This window comes from Cnephaeus nilssonii (genome assembly GCF_951640355.1).
Source record: "Cnephaeus nilssonii genome assembly, chromosome: 13".
Taxonomy (NCBI): Eukaryota; Metazoa; Chordata; class Mammalia; order Chiroptera; family Vespertilionidae; genus Cnephaeus; species Cnephaeus nilssonii.
This window is the reverse complement of record NC_137084.1, coordinates 8115773-8141843: the sequence shown is the minus strand read 5'-3', so window position 1 is coordinate 8141843 and position 26071 is coordinate 8115773. Positions and strand designations below refer to the sequence as shown.

Sequence of the window (26071 nt, the reverse complement as noted above, 5' to 3'; positions counted from 1 at the left end):
TTGCGGGGACCCTCCGGAAGCAGGAAGCTGGACGATGCAGCCGCCGAAGACAACAGCTGTCTGCCGAGCGGAACACCCCCCGCACCCATCTCACAGACAAGGAGATGCGGAGGCTGTGTCACCAGCTGGTGTCCAGAAAGGTGGGGCGGACCAAGGGCACAGCGCGTGAGGTGCCCTGGATGAGCCCCACGCTGTGGGCACCCTCAGAGCTGCTCGTGGGCAGGGGCACAGGCGGCCAGGACACATGGCCGGGGCGTGTCCTGGAACTCTGGTGGCTTCCTCCTGATTTCATTTCCATCCACCTGCTGCCTCCCTGCCCTGCAGACTCCTCTACATCCCTAAAAGTCCGGCCTACAGGGGCCCCTCCTTGGTGAAGCTGCCCTGCCCATCTGGGCAGATCAGCCTTGGAAGTCCTGGTCCCCACAGCTGGGGTCTCTGGGGTGGGGTGGGTTCCGAGCAGTCCTGCCAGTCCCTGGGGACAGGCGGTGGGGAGTCCTCTGCAGGAGCCTCGCGAGTCGCTGCAGCCTCAGGCGGGCAGAGGCAGCTCCTGCTGGGGAAGCCCACAGCCGCCCTAATCACCCAGCCCTCCAAGTGCTCAGGCTCATTATCCAATTGGTGTTTTATCTCTAATTATTGCCTTTATAGCAAACACAGGCTCACACGGAGAGAGGGAAGTGCGCCGTGTCACACTGTGGGAGGCGCCGCGGCAGTCTGCGCCGCTGGTGTGCTCGGAAGAGGGGTTTTCCGAGTGCTGGCCGCTTCCCCGAGTGAGGAAGACCGGGGTGCGGTTCCTACAGCTACTGCCCCCAAAAGACACTTGCAGTAGCTCCCAGCCCACTGCCTGGGCCAGGCCCTCATAGATGGCCCGTGACCCCGGCCCCCCGGCCCCTCCCAGCTGCCCCTTAACAGGTGCGGGAGGAGGTTCTATGGCCTGGAGGTTAGTCTGTCCAGTGAGGGCTTCGTATCCCCGAAGGCTAATAGCCGTGTGGGGCGGGGCCTGACCCCCCCTCCCCTCCCCCCTCCTCTCCTCAGGGCTTTTAGCTTCTGGCGCCTCCTCCCTGAAGCTGACCCGTGTCCTGTCCTGCGTGACAGCCTGAAGGAACAGTGACAACACCGCACGGTGACCTGGGACCTTCCCCTGCGGGTCTCGGCGCACTGCACGACGTGCCGGGCGTCTGGCGAGGCCTGGAAGGTCCTCACCAATGGAAACCCACACCCACCAGCCCTGTGACCCCGACACACAACCCGGGGCCTCTGCCCGGCACCTGGGAGCCGCCGGCCCTGCTGGCAGAGTCCGGTGAGGCGACCACAGGTGCCGAGGCTCCTCCACAGCCGGCAAAGCCCTTTCCCATTCAGATCATCGGACTCTAGACCACGTCGCCCTGAGCGCCCGCTGTGGGGCGTGGAACCCGCTGAAGGAGAGCTGGCCCTGGAGTCTGCGGCCTCCAGGAACACAGGGCAGACCTGGGGCCGCCCTGTTTCTGACTCAAAGCTCCACAAGCCTGCCTCTCGTCTCCCCCGTTTTCTCCCCCGCACAGGTCCCCGTGACAGCCTAGAAGAGGTCCTATCACCCACTGGCTGGCCCCGCCACAGCCCTTCCCCAATCCCTCCACCTTCCCTCCCTCCCCGGCCACAGACCTGCCCCTCCCCCAGCGGGGCCTGCGCTCCAGAGCCCTGGAGTTTCTGTTCCTGAAGTCCTTCTGGCCTGTGGCCCCCCCAGCCCCGCCCCCCCCCTGTTTCCTCCTGTCAGACAAGTCCATCCTCCCTTGGGCCATGCACTTCAGCACCACGGGCCACCTCGCTGTACAGTGCACTAGGCACCTGGCTGCGTGCCAGCTGGTCCTTGGGCACGGGGGACCAGAGGGCAGCACCCCGAGACTTACGGGGGACAGGATGTGCCAGAGTCCCAGCTCTGAGTCCACTGCTGAGCCAGGAGGAGCAGGGCGGCCTCCCGGGTCCTGCCACTAATGCTCACAGGACCACTCCGAGCGCCACGGACTCCTGGGACAGAGACTCCCTGTCCTCCCCCACCGCTAACAGCTGTCCTCTGGGACCATGTGGCCAGCTCCCCGGGGCCACGAGCACAGCTAACAGTGACCCACTTCCCGCCACCTCACAAGCCCCACCGTGGGGGTGTTGGGGGCAGTTTCTGCGGCCAAGCGCAGCAGACACCCCTCCTGCCCGGGCTCTCCTTGGAGGGCTGACTGCACTGGCTCTTGGAAAAGTGAGTCAGCAGAGTGGGCCGCCCCAGCCAGTCCGGCCTCCTCTGGCCTGGCAGCGCGTGGGCACCGGGGAGAAGCCTCCAAGAGCAGGCAGGGGCAGCCGCAGCGCCGCTGCTGTGATGAGAGGGCCACGGGACTGCGGGGAGGACAGGGCCCAGTCCTCCACCCCCAACAGCCTCTGCTAAGCGACCTGGATTGGAGCTCACAGCCTGCGGGCTGCCCTTGACCATGCTGGGACCTGAGTGTCCCAGGAGCTGCTGCCGAGGACACTGTCCCCACAGGGACCACAACCCCACGCCCAGGCCAGGACCCACATACCAGCCTGCTGTGCCCTCACTAAAGTGGCGGCTTCCCTGGCAGGAGTGGCAAGACCACTGCCTCTGGTCAGTCCCCACCCCCTGCCTGCTGGCCAGCTCCCCTCAGGTGAGAGAGGAGTGGGGGAGTCAGCTGCTGGGGGAAAGCAAGGGCCTGCCTGGCTCCCAGGACCAGCTCCTCCTGTGCCCAGACTGGAGTGAGGAATGGAGGGGACAGCCAGTTGCTGGAAGGCAGGGGCAGGTGACCAAGCTCCAGATGATGGCCGAGGGCTTCTGGCAGCTAGCTGAGCCTTTCCTAAGCCCCCGGAGACACTGAGGGGTCCGCCTGGGGTCCCAACCACAAATGGAGTGTGTGGCCCCAAAAAGATGTGTCCAAGTCCTAGTCCCTGGACTGCCTGAATGTGACCTTGTTTACGGAGGTGGGTTATGAGACCCCCTGCACACGGAGGCCCTAACCGCAGTGAGTTCTTCCAGGAGAAAGACAGGGAGATGGGACATAGATGCAGGGCGAACCCCGGGAGCTGGTACAGGGCCTGGACCAGCTTCTCCCTCACAGCCTCAGGAGGAACCAGCCCGCTGACTCCAGCCCCTGGAACAGAAAGAATAAGGCTCCGTGTGTCAGCGACCAGGTATGTGGCCGTTTGTGGAGCCCAGTGTAGGCATTTTCAACTCACATGAATTATTTACCTTGAGTTTCCTTTCATCGGAAAACTCCCAGTACGTTTTGTTCACCCCACGAGGACTTGGTCGAAGAACTTATGTTCAGGTGGCTCACTGAGATCGGAGCTGCCGCCCATGCCCCCACAGCCAGCAAGTGTGTCCCAGGCTCCTGTCTCCACCCAGCATCAGCCGGGAGACACTGAGGGTAGGACTTGGGGGAGGGTGTGGGTTCAGCCGCCTTTGTAGGAGCCACAGTGCAGGCAAAGCTGGTTCTCACCATTGCTTGACCCCAGAAGGGGTGGCTCTGAGCCTGTGGGCTGCAGACCCCTCAGTCTGGAGCCATGGCTGACCCGGGGGCACGTGGGCTCCCGCAGTGCTCCGGCCTGGATGGAGCCACCTGTTCCAGCAATGTCTGGTCAGAACTAAGGCTCCCAAGTATCCTCCACTTGAACGCTGATCCTCACAACGGCCCTGCTCTCTTTCTCAGAGGGAGGCAGGCTGGCCAAGCCTTTGTGACACCCAGGCCCACTTGCCCGCCACTGCACAAGGGGTCAGGTGGAAGCCTGCACAAGCCCTGCCCTGTCGCTGCCCCAGCGGGTGCAGGCACGAACTCCTCCCTTCGCCCCCTGTGTACAGGCTTAGGGAGTTAACAACGCTCCGGGCAAGGAAGTGGGGAGAAACCGAGAGCCCAGGGGCCGACGGTGTTCATTTCCCAGGGCCACTAAGGGTGGGGCGAGTCTGGGGGAGCCCAGGCGCCCGGAGCAACTTTCAGCACCACGGACAGGGCCCCCGGCGCCGGCGCGGCCCCGCCCACAGGGCGCGCGGGACTCCTGAGCCAGGGTGCCTACGGAAGCCGGTGGTCAGCGCTCCTGGGGCGCCTCCTGCGGCCACACCCCAGCTCTTCCCCGGGCTTGAGGCCTAGACCCGAGCCTTTCTAGTCCTGGGGGACGTAGCAAGGCGATGACCTGGACACCCAAGACAGCCTCCCTCCGACTGGAGGCGAGCGGCCGGAAGCCTAGACCAGTGACTCGGGCGCCCAGACGCCGGAAGGGCCGCCCTCACCCAGCCGAAGCCTCAGCTGCTACCTTCTCCCCTCCTGAGCCCGGGTCCGGGCCCCACGCGCGCTCCTCCGGCTTCCAAGTCCCCTCCACGCAGGCAGAGGGCGGGTCCGGCGCCGGGGAGCAAGAAAAGCAGGGCCAGCGGATTGGGTTCTGGGGCTCAGCGAGCACCCTCACCCCGGGCTCCCCGGGTCCCAGACTAGGGGGCGGCCAGGCCCAGCCGGCCCACGGCAAACACTCCACAGCACGCGCGGCCCCGGCTTCGCAGACAAACGCGCCGCGGCGAGGCCGCCCGCCCCAACCCCGGACGCCGCAGGGGAGGCGGGGAGGGGCTGCGCAGACATCAAAGCGCCGCTCGTTCCCCCTCATTAGCCGGTCCCGGCGGAGTTCTTCCCGCGCCCCCGCCCCGCCGAGCTCCTTTCCAGCCGCGCGCCCCCTGCCCCAGCTCTTAGTGGGCCGAGCAGGTGCCCCAGTTCTCAGCCTCCCCTCCCCAAACCCCTTCTCCTCCTCCTGGCGGGTGGGGGGTGGGGGTGGAGGGGACGCCTGGCTCCTGCGCCCTGCCCCCAGCTTTTCTCCAGAATCCTCGCCAGTGCGCCCACATTTCCGCTCTCGGGGAGGCCCTGCCCACCGCAGCTGCAGTGACACTGCTCCCCCCCCCCCCCCATCACTGCCCACCCCGGCTCCTGGTTCACAGCCACGCACGCTCCTCCGGGTGTCGGGAAGGAGAGCCCATGGAGGGGCTGGGAGTAGGGGACAGAGGGAGGGAGGCTGGGCGCCCTCTCGATATAGACTCGGCTGTTTCCTTCGCCCACCAGCGCCAGGCAGGCGGAGGGGAAGGCGGCAGTGCGTCTCCCAAGAGACGACTGTTCACGCTCCGAAAAGGAACCTCTCAAATTAAATTAATTAAGCCCTGAACTATTTCACACGCGTTACCGCCCCTGGGCTGCTCTGCTGAGCTCCCTGCCCTCCCTCCCACAGCCCCCCAACAGGACAGCAGAGTCCCCTCTCCCGGACAGAACGCCCCCCCCCCCCGCCCCCAGGCGGCCCTAGATCCAAGAGAGAAAGGGATTGGGGGCGGGGACGGGAGGGGGCATTCTGGCACTCCTTACATAACGCTGGGCTATTCCAGGACCCAAGGCCTTTCCCTGGTGGAGCGAGCCACCTCTGCAGCCCCAGGATCGGGATGGGAGGATGGCTGTGGTCAGGGCCCAGACTTTGAAGCCCGGCTCCCTGTCCCGTCACGGGGTGGGGGCTCATGTGGCCCCTCCAGCCCCAGGAGTGTCCTAATGCCCTCTCCTGCCGTGGTAAAGATTGGATGAGAGCCACTATACACACATCCGCAATCCTATACACTGCTCCCCACAGAGTCAGCCTGGGACTGCACCAGGAAGAGACCCAGCTGTGGGGCCCAAAGGCAGTGTTCAGGGGCTTGGAACCAGCCCCCCTGAAAGTCAGAAGACATCACCCCTGCACCCCCCAAAGCTCCTCGGTTCTGCACCCAATTGGAAGATGCTGAAAGGAACCACCAATCAGAGCCCCAGGGTTAAGAACTCACTTTCCAGGATCCTGTGTGTGTAGAGGGTGGGGGTGGGGGGGCTGTGACCCTCCTCCTCCAGTGAGACTCAGGCCAGGCTCCCAAGGTCAAAGCTGAGAAGGGGCAAGATGCTGGGCACCAGCTGAACACCAAGGGACGCCAAGCACCCAGGTCTGCAGGCTCCGTCACAGGGGCAGACCCAGACCCCCCCACCCCCCCCCCCCGCCGAGGCTGGCGTGGGCTCCAACACAGACACAGCTGGGGACAGGAGCATCCCCTGCCACGGGGAGGGGCAGAGTGCCTGGAGGTGTCCCTAGCAGGTTGCCATGAGGTGCATGATCAGAGAGGGAAGCTGGAGAGGACGGGTCCCAGGGGACCTGCTGCCCAGGTGATGGAGGAGGCAGAGCATGGAGTTCTGGGGAGGGAGGGGCCGGGACAGGTGTGGGGGCCCTGGGAGGAGTCGAGCTGGGGCCAGTGCCCACCACCAGACAGACTCAGGTCCCTTGTGCTTACCTCCTACTGAGCCCACTTAACAAGAGGGAGCCTGGAGAGGCCAGACGAGATCTCCAAACATTCTGGAGACCTCTGGAAGAAGGAAGGCAGGGGCAGGTGACGGTCTCCAGGGACCCTAAAGAGGGTGTCAGTGTTTGGCCTGATGATGGGGCTGCAAACACAGTGGGACACTTACTGAGGGTGTCGGGGGACAGCCTGGGTCGGCATCCCCTCTCTCCATCCCCTATCTTCACGCCAAGACCAAGAGACAAAGTCCAGCATGCCGGGCCCTGGAGGCAGCCCCGAGGAAAACCTCCTGGTTCTGTTGTATGAATGGCTGTTCCCGGGAGTCCAGTATGTGAGGTGGGCCCCCAGCCCCCAGGGAGGGGCCCAATCTCCAAGGGGGCCCTCCAGCATGGGTGGGGCACGTGTCCCCCCAGGTTGCCAGGGCAGCCCCACTCACACCCCAGGCCCCAAAGATGAGCCTCTGGCCAACAAGGTGGCCCCAGTCCTCTGCCCTGCAGCACGGGCCACTGGCTGGGTCTGCCCTTGGCCTTGGCCTCCCTGGCTAAGTTCACTCCAGGTGGCCATGTCCTCTCCCTGCCTGTCGCCATGGCTGGGACCAGCAGCCAGTGTGTCCTGGGCAGGATGTCCCTGTACCTTCTCAGGAGGGTCACAGCCACCGGTGAGCCTCCCTGCCCCCCAACCACAGTGTTTCCAGAGATGGCACGAGGGGCTAGTGGAGCGAGGGGTGCAGCAGGTCCCCCTGGCCCCGAGCTCAGGTCAGGAGCCCTCCTGGCCCCCACCAGCTCTGCCCAGAAGGGCACCGACTTGGGGACAGCAGAGGGTGGGATACAAGCCCCAGGGAAGGCTAAGCCCCCGCCTACAGGCCCTGGATGCCCCACGCCTTTCCTGGCCTAGGGGGTCTCTATCATGGACCTGGGGGCCAGGACCCACATCTGGGTTGGGGGGCTGATGTCAGCACAGCTGGGGTGAGGGGCAGGGAGGGGAGGGGTGCAGCTGGCGGGGAGCACAGGGCCTCACCTGACCCCCGGCCTCCTGCTGCCCTGGTGCTGTAGGAGCCTCAGGCCTCCCCAGGGTGGGGGTGAGGCTGCCCCACACCAGCCAGGCCCTTGATGGAGAAATCCCATCCTGGGACAGTCACCCTGGAGGACTGCCTGCTCCCCACCCCTGCAAGGGGCTGCCGGTGAGGTAGAGGGGGTGGGGCAGAGCGGGTCCCCTGGGCTGAGGAGAGTGGGTGGTGGGTCACAGTATGTACTCCGGAAACAGGGCTGCCCGTGGGGGTCCTAAGGAAGCCTTAGGGAGACACCAGGCTGAAGGCTGCAGGGGAGAGGACATTGCCAGGGTGTCAGGATAGTCAGGGGCCCCCAGGGGCCCCACTGTGCGCTGGGGCCAGCACAGGGACTCCAGGACAGGCCCTCCTGGCTCCCCTGCTCCAGCTGGAGAGCTGACTATTCCTGAGCCCACATCTGGGTTGGGGGGCAGATGTCAGCACAGCTGGGGTGAGGGGCAGGGAGGGGAGAGGTGCCACAGAGAAACCAGCCACAGTGCCCCCTCCTCCCTAGTAGGCCGGGTGGCACAGGCTCCTCCGGGGCAGCGCTGTACAGGGTGCTAACAGTGGCCAAGTTCAGCAAGACCAGTGGTGCCCGTGGGCCGGGGGCAGGAGAGACGGCAGCAGAAACCCCGGGCACTGCCTTGGGCGAGGGCAGCAGCACTATCCCTGCTCCACCCCATCCCACTCAGGGTGTCAGACTGGTGACCTGTCCCTGCAGTGGCCGGGCAGGTGGCCAGCAGCCTTCACACCCACGGGTGCCAGGCCCCAGGGCGCAGCTCAGGTGCAAGCACTCCCGCCTGGGAACCTCGCAGCTGGGCCTCGCTTGGTGCAGGTGAGCGTGCACAGGGCTTTTCCAGTGGGAAGGAGGATGTCTCTCACACACTCACACTCGTGCACACACACGAACTCACGCTCTGACACAGTCCTGCACACACACAGACTCACACACTGTGCACACACACCCAGTCACACACGCAGACTCACTTCCACACACTCACATTCTCCACACATGCAGACTCACAGTTGTGCACACACACAAACTCACTCACACAGGTGTGCACATGCGCAAACTCTCACACAGGAATAACTGGGGCAGAGCGTGGGGGGAAGCTGCCTCTGCAGGAGGAGCCAGCCTGGCCTGGAGGAGGGATGGTGCAGTGGGAGCGGAGCTGGGGTGCAGGGGGCGGGTTTGGGCTCTGTGTGATCAGGTGACCATCCTGGGAAGGCTGAGCCTCACCCCTCCCACCTGCTGGGCCATGACCTTCCAGGGCAGTGCCAGTGCCAGTGGTGGGTGCCCCGGCAGGCTGGCCGCACAGGGGTGAGGCTGCTGTGCCCAGCCATGCCAACTCCAGGGCGGGGAGGGTGGGGCAGAGCCACACCCACTGCCCAGCTGCAGCCCCCGCTCTGCCCACTGACCCGGGCTCGAGGGCTGTCCAGGTGGGGGCAATGGCCTCTTTCCCAGCCCTCTGGCCCAGGAGCAAGGAGGAGAGGGAGGGGTGGGCGAGAGGGGGCCAGGTGGCCATTGTGGCAGCTCAGATGGGTTTGCATCTAAAACCTGCCCTGCAGGGGAATGGGGGCTGCTCTGGGGGCCCCAAGGGAGGAGCCTTCTTAGCCTGGCGGCCAGCTCCCCCACACCCCTATCCCTGAAGGATCCCCAGCTGGTCTCTAAACCCAGAGCTGCCTCATACAAAGCCCTCCCCCCCTCCTCTCTCCTGCCAAACCGCCATCTGTTGCCATGGCAACGGAGCAGAAAAGGCAGGCAGCACTCAGAGCTCTCCCCACCCCCTTCTTTCCTGCTCCATCAGCTGGGCTGTGGGCTCAGAGCAGGCTGGTGCAGCCCCCACTGGTCCCGGAGCCCCTGGCCCGAGCGCAGGGCCTGGCTGCAGCCCCACCAGCACCTGCGTCCTGCGCAGAAGGCGAGGCAGAGCCTCCCAGACTCCCCCGCCAAGGCCCCTCCCCCGCCCGGCGTCAGCGCCAGCCCCGCCCCGGCAGGACCTGTCTTGCCCTGGGGAATGGCTGAGGGCCTGTCTGGTCCCTGACCCCCCCCCCCCTGCTGTGCACCCACCAAGGAGCAGCCCCGGGGCCAGCCAACCACCCTGCCTCCCTGAGGCCAGATCCAGGGGAAGGGTAGTCCTGGCTACTGACAGAGCAGTGCCCAGCTGGTGGCCTTGCCCGCACCTGCTGCCCCAGATGAACTCCCGAAGGACGTGAGGCTGGGAGAGCAGGAGCCACCACACGCTCTGCCGTCGGGGGCGGCTACTGCCCCGAGGTCCCAGGCGACCAAAATGCACAGCATCCGCAGCTGAGCACGTCATCGTCACGGCCTCTCACACCTCCGTGGGGCTGACACACAGGTGCCCCTTTGGCTGTGGGGCCCCAGGCCCAGGGAGGTACAGCCACTGGCCTGGAGGTGACCGCACACAGCCGGCACCAGGCCTGAACTTGGGGTTTCTCTTTCTCCTTTTGTGTGTTAGCCCTGGTTTGCTCCCCGAAACCTGCTTCTCCAGCAGCCCCCACCCCGCTGCTTTTCCACACTCGGGGAGGCGTACTGACACGCAGGTTCCGCAGAGCGGCTACCGGTTTCTACCTGGGCGCACCCCCCGAGACCGGAGGGCATCAGGACAGCGGTGCCTCCTCCAGCCCCAGGGGTGCTAGCGCCCCTTCCTCGCCCCTCCACAGCCTCTGCTCACTGTCACTGTCCAGCCTGCCTTCTCTGGACTGTCACACAGACGCATCACCACCCGGCGCGTGGCAGCTGCCGCGGTGACTCAGGGTGGCCCCGAGTGACAGGCGGGTCAATGGGGGAATGGACCCTTGGTACGGAAGGAGCTCGACTTACCCACCTCGACTGTCCTCAACGGAGCCAGGCTCCTTCCTCTAAGAAACCCACGTGCGCAGCACACACCAGAATTCGGTGGCCATCGGCGCAGGGCAGGCCTCCGAGGGCCTGGCCGGCGAGGACGCACCTGTAGAGTTTAAGGACGGTCCCCAGCAGGGCCGGCCCTCCAGGCTCCGGCGCAGGGCCTGGGAGTGGGAGGGAGGTGGGGCTCGAGGCAGAGATGTGGGGGCCACAGAAGCAGGAGGCACCAGCCTGCCTCTCCTCATGCCCAGCGTCCAAGGGCCACCTCCCCCGTGGATCCAGGAGACGGGGCTGGAGCCTGGGGCTGTGGCATGAAGTCCCTGTGAAGCCACGTCCAATCAGTTCCTTCCAAGGGCCGCAGTCCTGGGCCCAGCCCACAGGGAGGTATGGACACTGGACTCAGTCCCACGAGGTGAGGCTGCAGGGCTGCAGGAGGAGTAGGCTTGGGGCCTCCCCCCACGGCCACGCCGGGCTTCATGGACAGAACGGGGGCGCGGGCGGCGGGGGGAAGGAGGCCCTGGCAAGAGGCCACGCAGATCCCCCACCCTCAGGTGTTGAGGGTGAGCACTGGTGGGAAGGGGGAGGGGGAGGGGATTCCCTCTCCTAAGCAGAGTAGGATGCCCGGCCTTAGCAGCTCCTTGGTTGCCATGGCTACCACAGAGGCAGCAGTAGACCCAAGGGGTGTATGATGCAACAGGGTACCCTTCCTCCTCCCTCACCACCCCACTTGGTTTCCTCCCAACCCAGTACCTACTCCCCCAGAACCAGGAGCCCCCAAACAGGCCCACCCACTGCACTCACCCTGCTCCCCTCTGCTGAGGTCCCCATGGTGTCCCTACCTCCAGACAGGGCCTCCCCCAGACACAGCAGGACCCACCCGCACCTCCCTCAGCCATGGGAAGCCCACCCGCCCAGCTAGTGACCAGGAGAGAAAGGGCGCCTGCCTACTCTGTGCTCGGCACCCACATCCTAAGGGCACAAGCCCCAGATGCTGGTCAGGCAACCTGAGGGCTGGGGTGGGGGTGCTGGGAGAGAGGGAGGCAGGAGGTGGAGGGAGAGCAGCAGCATCAGGGCACCCCCTCCACCCAGCCAGGTCACAACCCTCCCAGCCACACTCAGGTATGGTGCCCAAGGGGACCCAACCACCTTATCTGGGGCACACGTGGTGTGAGCCCCCCAGTTTCAGGGGTGCACTGGGCAAAGCCATGGCAAACGGCTGCCTGGCTCCTGGGTGCGCCCTCTCAGCCATCCCGCCCAGAATGCCCCTGCTCCTCCCTGGAGGAGGGGCCACACCCCTCGAGTCCCGCGGGGCACATGACCACATTCGATTTTTATTAACTGGCTTTTCAACCCAATGCTGCAAAATTAGACCAATGGACTCTCCTGATTGGACCCAGGAACTATTTGGCAATCCCATCTGGTAAAGGGTGTTCTTTTTAAGCTGGTGTCCTAGTTTCAGAAGCCGCAGGTCTGGGGGTGGATGCTAGGTGGCCAGCCAAGCCCTGCAGGCTGGGACAGGAAGGTGGGCGGCAGGCCTGAGGGGCCAGGGAAAGGAGGGGTCGGAAGGCTAGTGGGGAGCAGGCAGCAGAGGGCCGGGCTCAGGGGCTGCTGTGAAGGAAAGGCCGAGGGTCCTGCCCCAGGGGACTCTCAGCTGCGGTGTGCAGGCCGCGGGGTGACTGGGAGGCATGACTGGCGGCAGTGCCCTGGCTAGCAGTCGGCCAGCCCCCAGGGACATGTGGGAGCGTAGGTGGGGTGAGTCGTGGAGGGACAGATCCGTGGTGGGCGGCAGGAGTGACTCGGTGTCAGTGACCCAGGGCCTGGCTGGTGAGTGCAGGAATCACCGGCAGAGGTGGACAGCCTGTGGTCCAGGCCCAGCCTGCCCAGCAGAGCTCTGACCCCACCAGGCCCAGGGATGGTGGGATGGTGGGATGGTGATGGGGTTGGCGCCATGATGAGGTCGGAACCTACCCTGGGAACCTACCCTGCCGACGGAGTCTCTGCCTGTCAGGATACAGACAGACACACACCAACACAGATGCCTCTTTGGTAGACAGCTGCAACCCCAACCACCTCCACACAGGCTTGTTGGACGCGGGGGAACCTCAGGCACGGAGCCAGGCCAAGCCACTCCCAATCTAAGCCAGGTGTGGAGACACTTCCCAGAAGCCTCCGGGACTCACAGCAGCCTCTCCCCCATGGAGCAGGAGCTGCGGGTCACCAGACCCCAGAGGCCAGACACCCCCCCTGCCCGCCTTAAGCTCCTATCTGCACACTGCTTGCGCCCCGCCCCAACACAGAACACAGGCCCCCTCGTCGGCCGGCCAGCTGCGGTCAAGCAGAGGAAGGCACAGCCCACCGCCGCCTCCCCTAGCAGCCTCATCACCCGGACACCTGGGAGGGCCAGCAGGGAGGCCAGGGAAGGGATGGAGGGGGGGCCGGCTGCAGAGCAGGCAGCCTTTCTGGTCTGTGCCAGCACCTCCTGTCTCCCCCTTGGGGTTTCCATGAGGATTTCACACAAAAACTGGGCATCTCTGCAGGGGCGGGGCTGAGGGCCACCCTGCACTGTCAGATTTGGGTTTAGCTTAAATATAACCCCGGCCCGTATTTAATAAACTCTCTGCTAGCTTGGTTTCCCCAATACTAGGATGGTCTCAGGTCCCACCTCCTGGCCCACCCTGCGAGTCGGTGGGGGAGTTGGGGACATGAGCCACAGCCTCTCCCTAGCTCTCCCCCAGAACAGCTCTCGGGTTGCCCTGAGCAGCTCTACCCAGAGGAAGGGGTGGGCCCTGGGCCTCGATTTCCTCCTCTGAGCCATGGCACAGGCACCCCGACCACAGCTTCCAGAGCTGCATGTGGGGAGCACCTGACCTGGGGAGCGGGGCTGGGGTGGGTGCGGGGCTCAGGGAACCCAGCCGGTGCTGGCATGAGCCGGACACCAAGGCGCTGGGCTGCATGGGCATGTGCTGGGCATTCCCGGTCTGGCCCAGGCTGGTCCTAGAGCCTAGGACAGAGCTCGGTTGAGGCACCGAAACCCAGGACTGCTCTCTGGGGGCGAACCCGGACCCTGTTTGGGTCCCTCAGCTGGACCCAGACAGCCAGGCAGACACAGGCCCTGAGCCAGGAGAGCCGGCCTTCCCCGGAAGGGCACCTGCGACGTAATCTGCAGCCTGGGGTAATAATAGAATCTGCTTAGCGGGCAGTGGGCAGCTTGTTCAAAGGACAGAGAGAGAGGAGAGAGGCACCCGCCTGCCCACACCAGTCCTCTGACTATTCCCCGGAGGCCCGCCCGCCCGGAGTGGTCCCTGGTCACGGAGCCAGGGTGGGCCTTACGCCTCTGCCCACGTTTTCCCTCTTGGGGGCTGGCAGTCAGGGGGCAGAGGGGTGGGGCCAACAGAACGAGGAGCAGCCCTTCCCCCCATATGCCAGCCACACACCCACACACAACCTCCGGCTGCGGCTCCCTGCCCCAGAGGGCTCTGCTCTGTGCCCCAGGGTCTCTACCCTGATCTCTTGGCCTTCTGGCCCTGGAACCCGAGCCCCACATCTCCGCTGCCGGGAGACCGAGCAGCAGGCTCTCAGCACCCACATCTCTTCTCTGCCTGCAGGTCAGCCCCAGCACCGGCCTGCCACGCACAGGCCTGCTTTATGAAGTCCTGAGCCCACATGCCACCGGAGGCCACTTGTCCTGAGGCCACACATGCCACCAGAGAATCCTGCAGCACAGGGGCCCCCGCTCTGCTCTGCTCGCCCGTGACAAAGCTGGCTGCCACCTGCCGGGCTCTCAGCAGGGAGTGGAAGAGAGGCACGGCGCCCTGCTCCCCCAGCACTCAGCCCACACTTCTCCGCGGCCCTGAGCTGGCGGCCCCACCCGTTTCTGGGGCTGCAGGCCCCTCTAGGGTAGAAGCCATGTGGCATCCAAGAGATGAGGTGCCCACGTGGGGGTAAGTACAGCCCCAGTGGTGAACCCCCAAGGCCCAGCAATGAACCAGAGACCCCAGGGCGGTGTGTGGGGACATGGCTGCCTCCTGGATGCCTACAGCCTGCTCAAGGGCCAGTCACGCAGTCGCTGACGACAGCCCTCAGCAAGGAGACCTGCCACCCTGCAGTCCTGCCACTGGTCAGGCCGGCCCCGTGCCTCTCCTTCCCGAGGGGCTGCTGCAGTGGGCATGGGCGGCAGCCGGAGCCCCAGACCCGGCCTGGCCTGGCCTGGCTGCTCCTTGGTCTCTCAGCCCAGGTAAGGGCTGTCCCCCACAGAGCTCAGCCAGCTCCCCAGAGGGGCCCCTCCCCCCAGCACCAAGAGAGACAGGGCTGCTGACCAGGCCTGAGTCAGCACAGAACCCAACGTGAGGCACCTGGGCCCAGCAGGCCACCTGACTTTGGTGACTCGGGACACTGTGGGCCCTGGGTGGTGGGGCAGGGAGTAGGACTGTGAGGTCAGGGCCCAGGCCCCTCAGCCCCCGCCAGGCCCAGAGCATCTCTGGGGCCCACAGCACTGAGCATCAGGCTGGGTCCCCAGGTCCTGGCTTCAGTCTGACTCCCTTGCTGGCCATCTGACCCCCCAGCCTGACTCCCAATGGAGGCAGCACCAGCATCACCCACAGTGACCCACGGACCAGGGATGGCATGGGATGAGGTGAGGACCAGCCACCTTCCTGGTCTCTGGGTGTGGGACAACTACTACTGACTCCGAGGGACCCATCTGGGCCCACGTCCCCCTCTCAGTCACCAGGGCAGGGGCTCCCGGAGGAGCATGTGCACTGCAAAGGGGGTGGCACAACACAGGGCCCTGAGGTCAGAGGTCGCAGGGCTGGCCGACCCCAAAGGAAGCACCCCACAGGTGGAGGCATCAGGAGAGGTGGCGCAGACATGGGCCTGTCCCCAAGTCTGGGGGGCATCACCCAGGGCACCCCTGCAGCCCCAGCAAGCTGAAGGCACTATGCCCCGGGCCCACAGCCCTGGTCCGTGTGCAGGCTCCCCCGCTGCCCCCGGCATCTGCTGGAGGTGCCCTATCTGCACCACCCTTTGGGATTTGGGGCTTCGAGTCAGCAAGCCTCCTATCGGAGACGAGCCTCCGCCTCAGAGAGAAGCCAGCACCAAAACCCTCAATGGTGTCCTCACACCCTCCCCAACAGGAAACCCTCCCCCCACCCCCACGGCCTCGGGCCTTCAGTGGAAGATCCCCCCCACTTAGCCCAGCACGTAGCCCAGGATGGTGATTTGGGGTGGGAGGGTTGGGTGAGGTTGGCTCCCTGCGTCCAGTGCTGCAAAGCCTGGCCCACAGCTGGTGGTCCCTTCGGCCTCCCCAAGGCCATCCAGGGACATTCCCATCTTCTGCACAAACACCTGCATTTCTTTCACTTGAGGCATCAAGATCCCGTAACAAGGGTCTCAGGAGGGAGCCAGGGGACCTGACCCTATGGTGTGCCTGCCTCTCCCCAGGGAGCCCCCAGGGTGCAGAGCACGGGCCCAGTGGTCAAGGCCTCCTGGGTTACTCTGTAGCACAAGGCACCCACATCTCAGGCCCTGGCCCTCCCTTCACCCCCAGCAAGTCAATGGCAGCCCCCGGAGAACAGCTTCTCTGGTGGGGCCAGGGTCTCCCACCTCCCACCCCTCAGCACAGAACCAAATCCACGGCGGGGGACAGGTGCGGGGACTTGCCACAGGTCTGCCCAGCTGCTGGGAGGTCTGAGCACCACTGTTCACGCAGCCTCCCTCACGGGCGGGAGCCCCAGACTTCAGCACAGCCGTGCTGGACAGCTCCCCGCCCAAGGCCCAGGCCTGCCCGGGAGAGGTGACAGGTTCTTTCCCAACCACGAAGGCTTCAGAGAGGAGCTGCCCCAGCCTCATGCCCACACGCCTCCCAGGAGGGAGAGGCCACCGTCCTTGGGCCTGCACGGCTCCCCCTGGAGACTGGGAGGGCGGGAGGCTGCAGGCTGCCAGTGCGAATCAGAGAGGGGCACTCCTGTGCAGAGAGAGCAGGGGTCCCAGGCTGCCTGGGCGGGCCCCAGCTCCCGCTCCGGACAGCCCCCTGGGTGTCATGCTCCAGGGACACTGCTCCGGGTTGCTGGCCCCTGGCAGCCCCCACGAACATGGAGGTGGTGGGCTTGCGGGTTAGCACAGTCCTAGCCGGAGGGCTCACCGCGAAAGCACACACGCGGTGAGGGAGGGAGAGTATGTTTCCACCTAGCCAGAGCCCCGACCGCAGGAAAGCAGCACATGCCGGGCATGAAACCCAACATCAGACACCTCGGGCGGCGTGGCCCAGGGGAGGGCGGGGCCGAGACCACCCGCCTGAGCCTGACCATCTCACGCTCTGTCCCCGCCTTTCTGCAGGGCCCCAGGTGGCAGTGAGCATGAGAACTGGCTCTTGGTGAAAGGGAGAGGCTGCGTGGGGAGCCGAGGACCACTGCAAAGTAAGGAAGATCAGATGTATCAAGCACCCTAGGGGTCAGGGGTCAGAGGTCAGGAGTAAGGCGGGGGACAGGTCACAGTTCTCTCCACATGGGGTCCTGCCAGCATCAGCATCCCCAGGGACACAGCAGGTCCTCAGGCCCACCTGACCTGTGCCTCAGACGCCCTGGTGAGGACCCAGGGCCCAGCCCTCCAGGGGCGGCAGGCCCCAAAACTGCCAGGCAGAGTGGAAACCCACCATCTGGCGGGACTTCTGCGGGTCTGGAAATCGTGTTCAAGTCCCGGGGCAACGATGATGGTGCTGTGCTTTGTACGTTTCTCTTAGACGCAGGCACCAAAATATTTAGTTAAACATGCCTGAGATTGGGGGCGGGGGGGGGGCGTGAAGTGGAACCGGCCACATGTCCTGGGGCTGGGTGGGCACACGGGACCAGGGCCCTCCTCTCTCTGTGTCTGGAAATACCTGCATGCAAAGGACAGGAGACGCTGTGCCCAGGACAGCCTGACTGCGGCCCCAGAAACCAGAGTCCCCACCCTGGGTGGGCCCCAGGACAAAGGAAGCTGCAGGCCAGATGCAGTGAGAGAGGGACACGGACGGAGCAGGGCCACGTCCCAGGGCAGCGTGGCACCCTGTGGCAAAGGAAGAGGGAGGGGAGCCCCTCACCCACCCAGCGCCTTCGGGGTGGGGCCGCCATCTGTCTGAGGCCTTGGGACTGGGCCCCGCAGCAGGCACAGCTGGCCTGGCCCGGCTTTGCCACAATCCCCGCCCATCCTAGAAATGAGCTCCACGTAAATCCCACCACTGAGGGGATGAGCACACCCCACTCCCCTGATTTCTCCCCGCAGCAACCCTGCCCAGGTGGGGGCCATCCCAGGCCCCGTGCCCACCTGAGACCCGAGGGTGACACAGATCCCCGGCTCAGCCTCACCCACCAACATGCCTGAGCTGGATGGGGAAACGGAAGCACGGACACACGTGACCATCGACAGTGGAGTCTGGGCTCCTCACGGAACCCCTGCCTCCGGGGCTCTGCACACAGGCTGCCCCAGGGACCCCACAGTCACACTGCTCTGTGCCTTCGGGATGACTCCTGAGGGGGGTGGGGGGGCGGTCAGGCTGGGTCTGGGATGGGACGGCCTATCCAGCTCCCTCCTGACTCCGCGGGGCTGGCCCAGGGGCCGCAGAGGAAGAGGCAGAGGAGCCCCTCACCCACCGGGACTCGGCTCCTCGCGCACCCTGAAGAGCAGAGGCCTGCCCCTCACACAGGCATCAGGCCATACTCACTCCCTGGGGCTCCCTGCACTCCCACGGGCACCCACCAAGTGCCACCCAGGCTTTTGCCAGACAAGCGGGGGTGGGGCCAGCAGAGCCTGTGGCTCCCAACCCAGGAAGGGGCTTCAACGGGTCCTGCCCGCCTGGCACCAGCTTGGGGCAGTCACCCCCAAGGAAGCTGGACACACTCGGCCGACTGCCGATGGACCAGTCTCAGACAGAAGGACCTACCCAACCCCGCCCTGCCCCGCCCCGCCCTGCGGCCACCTCTGGCCAGTGCCTTTCCTGTCTCAGCTCGGCCCAGGAGAGAGGTCTCGGCCCAGGGGAACAGCCAGCCAGGGCCCAGGTGGGCCTCCAGCCAGGCCAGCCCAGGCAGCGTCCCAGCGTCACCCAGTCTGGCCTGTGGCCCGAGCTCCAAGCCGAAGCCGGTCGGGAGGAGAGACCGTCAGGCTTCCAGACGGCCACGCCCAGCACGCAGGGACCCTCCCACCCCAGGCCTTGGCCCAAGCCAGTGGGCCGCCCAGTGGTTCTGGGGTTACCCAGGGCCATGGGCCAAACCACCCCTCACAGATGCCACATTCCTTGCCGGGCAGCCTTGCTGCCCCCACCAACGCCCACGGCTCTGAGATGAAGCGGCAGCCTGACGTGTCTCCAGGCTCCAGCCACGTCACTCAGGCCACGTAAGCCATTCAGGCTGCCTCCCACCTCTGCCCTGGGGCCGCCCTGCCCTCGGGACTCTCCCACCCAGCCTGAACCCAGAGTGGGCGACAATGGTACAGGGGCCCTGGGTGCCCCCATCACCACGCCGGCCATGGGCCCCTGCTCCCAGGGCCCTCCCTTGCCCCAGCTCACAGCCCAGAACCACAGGCCCAGAATCCTCCATTCACCCTTGGCCAGGCCCACAGTCAAGGCTGGCACGAGATCCAGTCGGGGGCAGCCAGCCCTGGGTCCCTGTGCAGACGAGGACTCAGCAGCCCCCTGGGGAAGCACCTCTGTCCTCGCAGGCCAGCACCCAGCCAGGATGCATGTCCCCAGGACATGTGCTAGGGTCTGTGTGCATCGGCCTGCATGACCCCGGAAATCCACCCGAAGGCGCTGTCACCCCAGTGCACAGGGAGGAAACCGAGGACCAGCCGTGGCCTCCAGGGATGAAACGAACACTCAGGGGAAAAAACCCGGGGAAGAAAGGGGTCCTTCTCTTGAGCCACTCCAGCAGGGGTGGGGGGGCTCCCAGCTGCCGGCTCAGAACACTGGCCCTTCAGAGGCTGCAGAACAAGGCCTGGGCCGCCTCTTAGGGCCCAGCCCACACAATCCGGGCTTTGTCCCCAGCCCCAGCCCAGCCCAGCCTCCATCTTGTCCTGAGTCCGAGGCAGCTGGCCAGCCGGCATCCCTGGGACAAGGCCTCAGGCAGCTCGGCCATCCCTGGCTACGACCAGGACTTCGGGCCCGGCTCACGGAGGCCACCCTGGACCTGCTACCCGGTGCAGGGACACAGCCACACGCAGGTAACAGTGGGGCTGACCAGGCCTGGCACCAGGGAGGGTCAGCAGACCTCCCACATGCAAGAGGACTTCCCGCAGAGACCTGAGCAGCCCAGGGACCCCCACCCCCGCCCCACACACACACCTAGAGGAGCCAGGGGTCCCACCCCTCCCCTAAGACCCAGATGGGCCCTGACAGATGCCAGCTGCTGTCCCCCTGCCGGACCCCAGGCACAATGGATGTGCCCACATGGTTCCCAGCCATCAGAGCCTCGCAGAAGCTGCAGGACACCCTGCTCCACAGCTGTGGGCCCGAGGCTCAAAACCCCTCAGGCTCTGAGTGCAGAGCCCGGCAGGCAGTCCCCACGCTGTGCCTCCAGGACCAGGACACAGAACTGCCCGGTGGGCTCCATGGTGGCCACGGGGCCCTGGCCAAGTGGCTGGAGGAGCACCCGGGGCCCAGGCACCTCCACTCCCCTCCCTCCCTGTGTGGCCACAGGCCCTAGCAAGTGCAGCGTCCCCCCTTCAAGGAGCCCCAGACTGTGGGGACACTGTCCACCTCCGACGGGGGCAGGCAGAAGGGCTCCTCAGAGAAGCCAGTTCTGTGTCCAGGGGCCCTGAAGGCACAGGTGCTCTCCAAACCAGCGCACCATGCGACCTCGAAGGGGCCCTAACCATCGAAGGTGCACTAGCCATAGACCCTCCAACTGTCCCCGGAGACGTGGGCAGCACAGCCAACCCGAGCCGCCCTCAGCACCCGGCCTCTGACCTGAGAGGGCCCGTCTGTCTGCTCCAAGCACACTTGCTGAGTGGGCTGCCACACAGGCGGGGAGGGTGCCGATGGTGCTGTGACCTGGCCCACACCTGCCTCCTCCTCCTCCTCCTCCTCTCCCCCCTCCCCCCTGCTCCTCCCTCCTCCCCCTCCTCTTACATTTTCGGGCCCAGGGGTCACCCCACAGACAAACACCGAGGGCGGCAAACAGGAGAAGGAACAACCAGAGAAAGGTGCGCCCGGCGGGGAGGGTGCATGCGCTCGGGCCCATGACCAGGAACGGGCCCAGGACAGGGCAGGGGAGACACCGGTGTGGGCGGCAGGAGAGCCTGGTGTCCTGCGGCACGGCCCTCACACGCCCCACTCATCAGGGAGGGTCCTGCTGGTGGGGGAGCCCCGGGAGCCAGCCCTGGAGGCCCCAGTCCACACAAGCCACTCACGCTGGGCCACCAGCCATCAGCGGCCAGCAAGGATGGGTGGGACCCGGGTCCTCTCAGGGCCCGGGACCCTGTGCCCTCTGCGCCAGCACCGTCGAGGGTGGCTGCCTGCCCAGCAGCATTCACACCGGGAGCCCCGGGATCTCCCGGAAACAGATGGCCCTTGGTTAGAACCTGGGGGCCCTGGCCGGGGTCGGCAGGCTTCATGTGGAGAGTGAGGGCCAGGCCTGGCGATGCCTGTGCGTGTGCGGTCGGGGGCAGCCGCTCTGGATGGTGCTATAGACAGCTCTGCGCCCAGGGCACCTGTCAGGGCAGAGGCTGAGCATCGGCGACCTCAGAAGGCTTCATGCTGGGAGCGCTGGGGGCGGGGGGGAGGGGGACGCTAGTCCTCAGTGATTCCTGCGGGGAACCCACAGCTAGAGCTACACTTAGGCAGCACCTGGTTCTCCAAAGAGCAGTTCTCACCTCCGCCCGGGCTGTGCCCTCTGCCTGGCAGGCCTTCCTGGTACACAGGTCCCTCAGAGCCTGCCCCCTACAGCCAGTGGTGAGCCAGGGGGGCCTGTGACAACTCACAGATGCTCAGAGCCACCGCAGGCCAGGGCGGGCAGGGGCCACTCTGGGAGCGGGGTCCTAGGGCTCTGCCTGCACCAGCCCCTGCCTGCAGGAAACCGCCCATCCCTCAAGGCATGAACCCCCTCACCCCGAGATTGACAGGGACAGCCCACCCAGAGCTGCCCCCTGCCCCCCAGCAGAGGGTTCCTGGCAGAGAGCCTGCGCCATGGGAGGAGGGCAGGAGCTGTGCCGTCCACTCCGAGTCGCTGACGGGGTGCGGAGAGACAGCGCCCGGGCCTTGCCCACCTCCGCCCCCTCCCCGGGAGCACTGTGGACAACGGTTTGGGAAGAGGGCCCTGCTTCCTTGGACTTTCAAACGCAGCCCGTGCAGCGAGCAGACTGTGCTCTCCTCCCGTCCCCAAGGAGCTGCTGTCCTTGACCAAAGCACTGCGTCTGCGCTGGTTTCCTGGCTTATAGAGCAGCTGGACAGACCGAGGCCGGGCCTGATGCGCAGAGGAGCAGGCTCCGGGCTCACACAGCATGGACCACCGTGACCTGCCCGTGGCAGTGACCGTCAGACACCACAGGCGGTCCCACTCGGTCAGCGTTCGCGGACCCACGCATCCTGCTCTGTCCACACTTGCCCCGTACGCAAGTCCAGCCCATGCAGGAAGGCCAGCTCCTTCTCTTGGCCTCAGCACCCCCATGGCACCAGCCAGACCCCAGCCAGACCTGCCTCAACCCCACCCGGGACCTCCCCTCCCTCTGCTGCCTCTGCCTTCCCATCCTGCTCTGAGCTGAGTGCCCGCCAGCTCCTGGCCTCGGTCACCCCAGGGTTGGCCAGACTCTCACTCTCCCACCTGTCTCTCCCCCAGGTCACCTGTTCCATCTTCACCGGCTCCCCCACCCCCAGGACTCCTCTCCAGCCTGCCTGCCACCAGCACCCCACACTGATTCTCGTAAAGGTCTCCTGAGAGCCTGGAGGGGGACGTGCCAGGTCCCTGCACCTGGCAACCCAGGCTCTTCCCCCAGCCCGCCCACCGGCCTGAGAGCCCAGCCAGGTGAGCAACAGGGCGGCCTCCTCACTCCCGTCTCTTCTCTTTAGCTCCACTGAGCCCTGAGCCCCGCGAAGCCACCTCTCTCACCTCCCGCCCACTAGCAGGGTTCCCAAGGGCAGGCTGCACCACTTACCGTGGACCCCAGCTCCCAGAGCCTGCTGTCCCCCCTCCTCTCAGGGGTCTACCACCTCCTCCCAGGAGTCCTCCTGGCTTACACCCACCCTACGGGAGCTGAGCCCACCAGGCTTGCTACACTCCGGTTTGGGCAGGACCGCGCCCTCCTCCACTTCCTCGGATTGGAGGGATGGCGGCCTCACGGCCTAAGTGACACGCCCTCTCGGTCTGGTTGTGCCTGGGGTGCCTCCCACCCTCTGCCCCAGCTGAAGAAGCCTTTTCCGGATGTGGGAGAGGCCAGGCAGAGCCTTGGCAGTGGACTCCGCCCAGCACAGCGACGCCTGCCCCATCAGGCCCTGAGGCCCATCTCACCACCAGAAACCACAACGGCCAGTGGAGCCTCCATGGGACCGCCGGCAGAGGCCACACCAGGCCATCGAGGACAGCTGTGCCGAGGAGATGGGGCAGAAGGGAGGTGATCCCACGACCACAGCCCAACCCCAACATGAGTGACAGAACCCCTCGCTGAGCCCACACTGCCTAAGCCAGACAGTGTCACCTACCACCGCCAACACACCACAGGGCGGACTGGACCCTGCCGGCCGCCAGAGGAGCGTCCGGAGGGCAGAGGGCCGCAGCTCTGCCCTCACCTGCACTCCACACCAGGCAGAACCCCCCACCCCTCGTCTGATGCCCCAAAGGCAGCGTTTTGGGGCAGAGCAGCGGGCCCACCTTCCAACAGGCCCTGGCTTGGAACGGAAGGGCTGAGAGGCCCAGCTGGCGCCAGGCCGCTCGCACCACCCGACAGCTCCCTCAGGCCACAGCGCCCACTTGACAGGACTTGGGCAAAGACAAAAGGACTGAGGTGACTATGGCCGTGAGACAGGAGAGCCAGCCTGGGCAGAAGGGGCCCACGCAGCGTCCCCACCAAGGGCTCCTGCCCCACAGCTAAGGCCAGACGTTACCTCCGGAGTGAAAGGCTGGGCCCGGGAAATCGCGGCTCTCGGCACTTGGGAAGCCTAGTGGCCAGGCCAGGCACTCGCACACGAGGAGGCCCCACGTCCACCAAACTCGAGGTCCCTTCGACAGAAGGTCTGGAGAGACGGGCACCCACAGTCCTCCTGGGAATCCGGCACGCCCATCATCGAGGCCAGAAGGGACACGGGACCTGCAGGGCCCCTGGGGGTGGCCACTCAACGGGACCAGCAAGGTTTTCCTCCGGGGGAGCGGCTGCTGGCTTTGGGCGCCCGGAGCCCTTTCCCAAACAGCACATGGTGGTGTGTTGTTGCCACACACACAGCACACCCTTTGTGTTCATTACTGTTAATTACAGTGGAGACCTCCTATAATTAACTGTGTGACAGTACAACTCAAGGAAGAGCACGGGGACCAGGCCTGCCCACGGAGGCCGGCACGCGCACTGTGTAATCCATCCCTGTCATCACTTACACGCTGATGTTTCCTTATGACATTTTATTGGTACAATAATAAGGTTATTTCACTGCCTCCCACACTGTGCTGCCCCAGGCCCCTCCCCTACCACGGATTTCACCAACTACAGCTGTTCCTCCCGGGAAACATGCGTAGTTTGAACTCCGTGGAGCCCAGGTTGTCTGCCACCTCCTCCTCTCCCTCCTCGAACCCGGGCCACGCCAACCCTACTCCCAATGTCACTGCCCTAACTGCCAGGGACCCCTGGGTGCTTCAGCAGTTGGCACAGGGGGCTGTCTATCCAGGGTCTGGACAGGGGCAGCCCCCACCCCAGCCCAGATGCCTCACGCTCTCTGCTTACACCACAGCCACTGCCCTCTGGAGAGAGCGCCGGACCTGGCCCACTTTCCTCCCAAACACCACCTTCCAGCTCCATCCACCTCCACGCCACCCTGGGGGGCTCTGGGAAGGCCTGCGGCACCTGGCCAGAGCAGCTGCCTCCCAGGCCCCCACCCTGCACCTGCTCCGGTGGTGGGCCCAGCCCTGCCTCCCCCAGGTCTAACGGACGGACATCCCAGGGGGGCAGGGAGATCGCTGCCAATCGGACCTCTGTGCGCCAGGAGAGGCTCATCCTGGGAGAAGAAAGAAAATGGCTGAGCCCGGCTTCCCACAAAGCGACTCTGAACATCAGCCAGATGAGGGGCCTGGCCGCCTGGCTGGGACCGAACCTGATCCCTGAAAGCCAGAACCAGCCAGGAAGCCCCTTCTCCCTCCCACAGGCCCGGGGTCAGCTCCGCAGCGGTCTGGGAGGATCTCGGGCCTGATCCTCGGTCGGGCCCAGGATCAGCCTCTTTTTCCCTCCTCTGGGGAGCGCAGTGTCGCAGACGCTCAGAGCGGAAGCGGGGAGGGGAGAAAGGCGCTGTCCAGCCCTTTCAGGGGCCGAGCACTCTTCCATTCCCCCGGTGGAGGGAGGTCCTGGCCAGGCCAGGGTGGCTCCGTTGGCCCGCAGACCGCACCGGGCGGTCTCCCTACCTGCCCGCCACCCGGAGTTGGGGGTCGCGGCCGGGGGGCGCGCGGCCCGGGGCGCAGCTGCTCGGGCGGCACGCCTATTAGCACGGCCGCGGCAGACGGCAGATGGGCGCCCGCTCGGCCCCCTCCTCCCGCGGCACAATGGGCCTGGGCGCTCGGGCGCACAATGGGACCGCCGGGGCCGCACACCTGCAGCCTGGGCCGAGGGGCGCTGGCCGGGGTGCGTCCCCTTCCGAGCTGCGTGTCCTTGGGCCGCGCCCGGCCGACCGCAGCCACGCGGCCTGCGGAACTCTGAGGCGGGACCCGGCGTCCGGCCGCCCATTGTTCGCGGCCGCCCGCAGGAGCTGGGCCAGGCCTGCAGCACCGCACTCGGGGCGGCCTCCTTCCCGGGCCCCGCTCGGCGCGCCGTCAACACGGCCTCCCCGCCTGGCGGGCCTGTGCGCCCCTGAGTCCTGGTCCTTCCCGGCGCCCCCCGGATCCCCCGGCGCCCCCAGTCCTTCCCGGTGACCCGGTCCTCCCCAGTCCCGGTCCTCCCCAGTCCCGCGGCGCTGCCGGTCCCCTTCGGTGCCCCAGGTCCTTCTGACCCCGGGCCCCAGCCCCCCGAATCGCCCGGTTCTCCAGCCTCAGGCCCGGCCCTGCCCGCACGCACCTGTCTGCCCCTTGCCCAGCGTCTTCTCCAGCCGGTAGGGCCCCACATACTGCGCGTGCTGCGCCCCGCCGCCGTCCTTCCCCGTCGATGTCATCGCTCCCGGGCCTGGCGCCGGCGAGTGGGCGCCCCGGGCGGGCGGGCGGCGGCGGCAGGGAGGGGCCGCGTCGGTCCGCGTCTGTCCGTCCGTCTGCTGAGCCGGGTTGGCGGTGCCCGGTGGGCCGCGCTTGCTCCGCGCCCCCGCTCTTCCCCGCGCCGCCGACCCCGCGCCCCGCTCCGCAGCGGCCCGCGGCACTGCCTCCGCCTTTGCGAGAGGACCGGGCGGGCGGGGGCACTAGGCTTCCGCCGCCGCCGCCGCCGAGGCCCGCGCCCCGCGCCCCGCGCCCAGCGCCCCGCGCCCCGCGCCCCGCGCCTCCAGCGCACGCCCGTCAGTCGGTCCGCGGCCGAGCAGACGAGCCGAGCCGAGCGGACCCGAGCGGACCCGAGCCCTAACGAGCGAAGCCCGCTGCAGAGGTTGCGGCTGCGAGTGGTTCCCCCATCGGCCAATCAGCGGGTCTGGCCAATCAACGGCGCCCGCGTCCACCGCCCCCTCCTCCGCGTGCCCCGCCGCCGCAAGCGCTCGGGGGAGCTGGACGCTAGGAGGCGAGTCCCG

The 26071-nt window shown here is 66.3% G+C and overlaps 1 protein-coding gene across 1 annotated transcript in view; it reads right to left on the bottom strand.

The window, feature by feature from the left end:
- BRSK2 (BR serine/threonine kinase 2) overlaps window positions 1-25516 on the bottom strand; it is a gene marked incomplete at its 5' end in the record, with an annotated part of 47823 nt that extends 22307 nt beyond the window's left edge. Inside the window, one exon of the mRNA XM_079788004.1 lies at window positions 25423-25516. Within this exon, the coding sequence (XP_079644130.1) occupies window positions 25423-25516 (94 nt within the window). The remainder of the gene's footprint in view (window positions 1-25422) is intronic.
- Window positions 25517-26071: the final 555 nt, after the last annotated feature.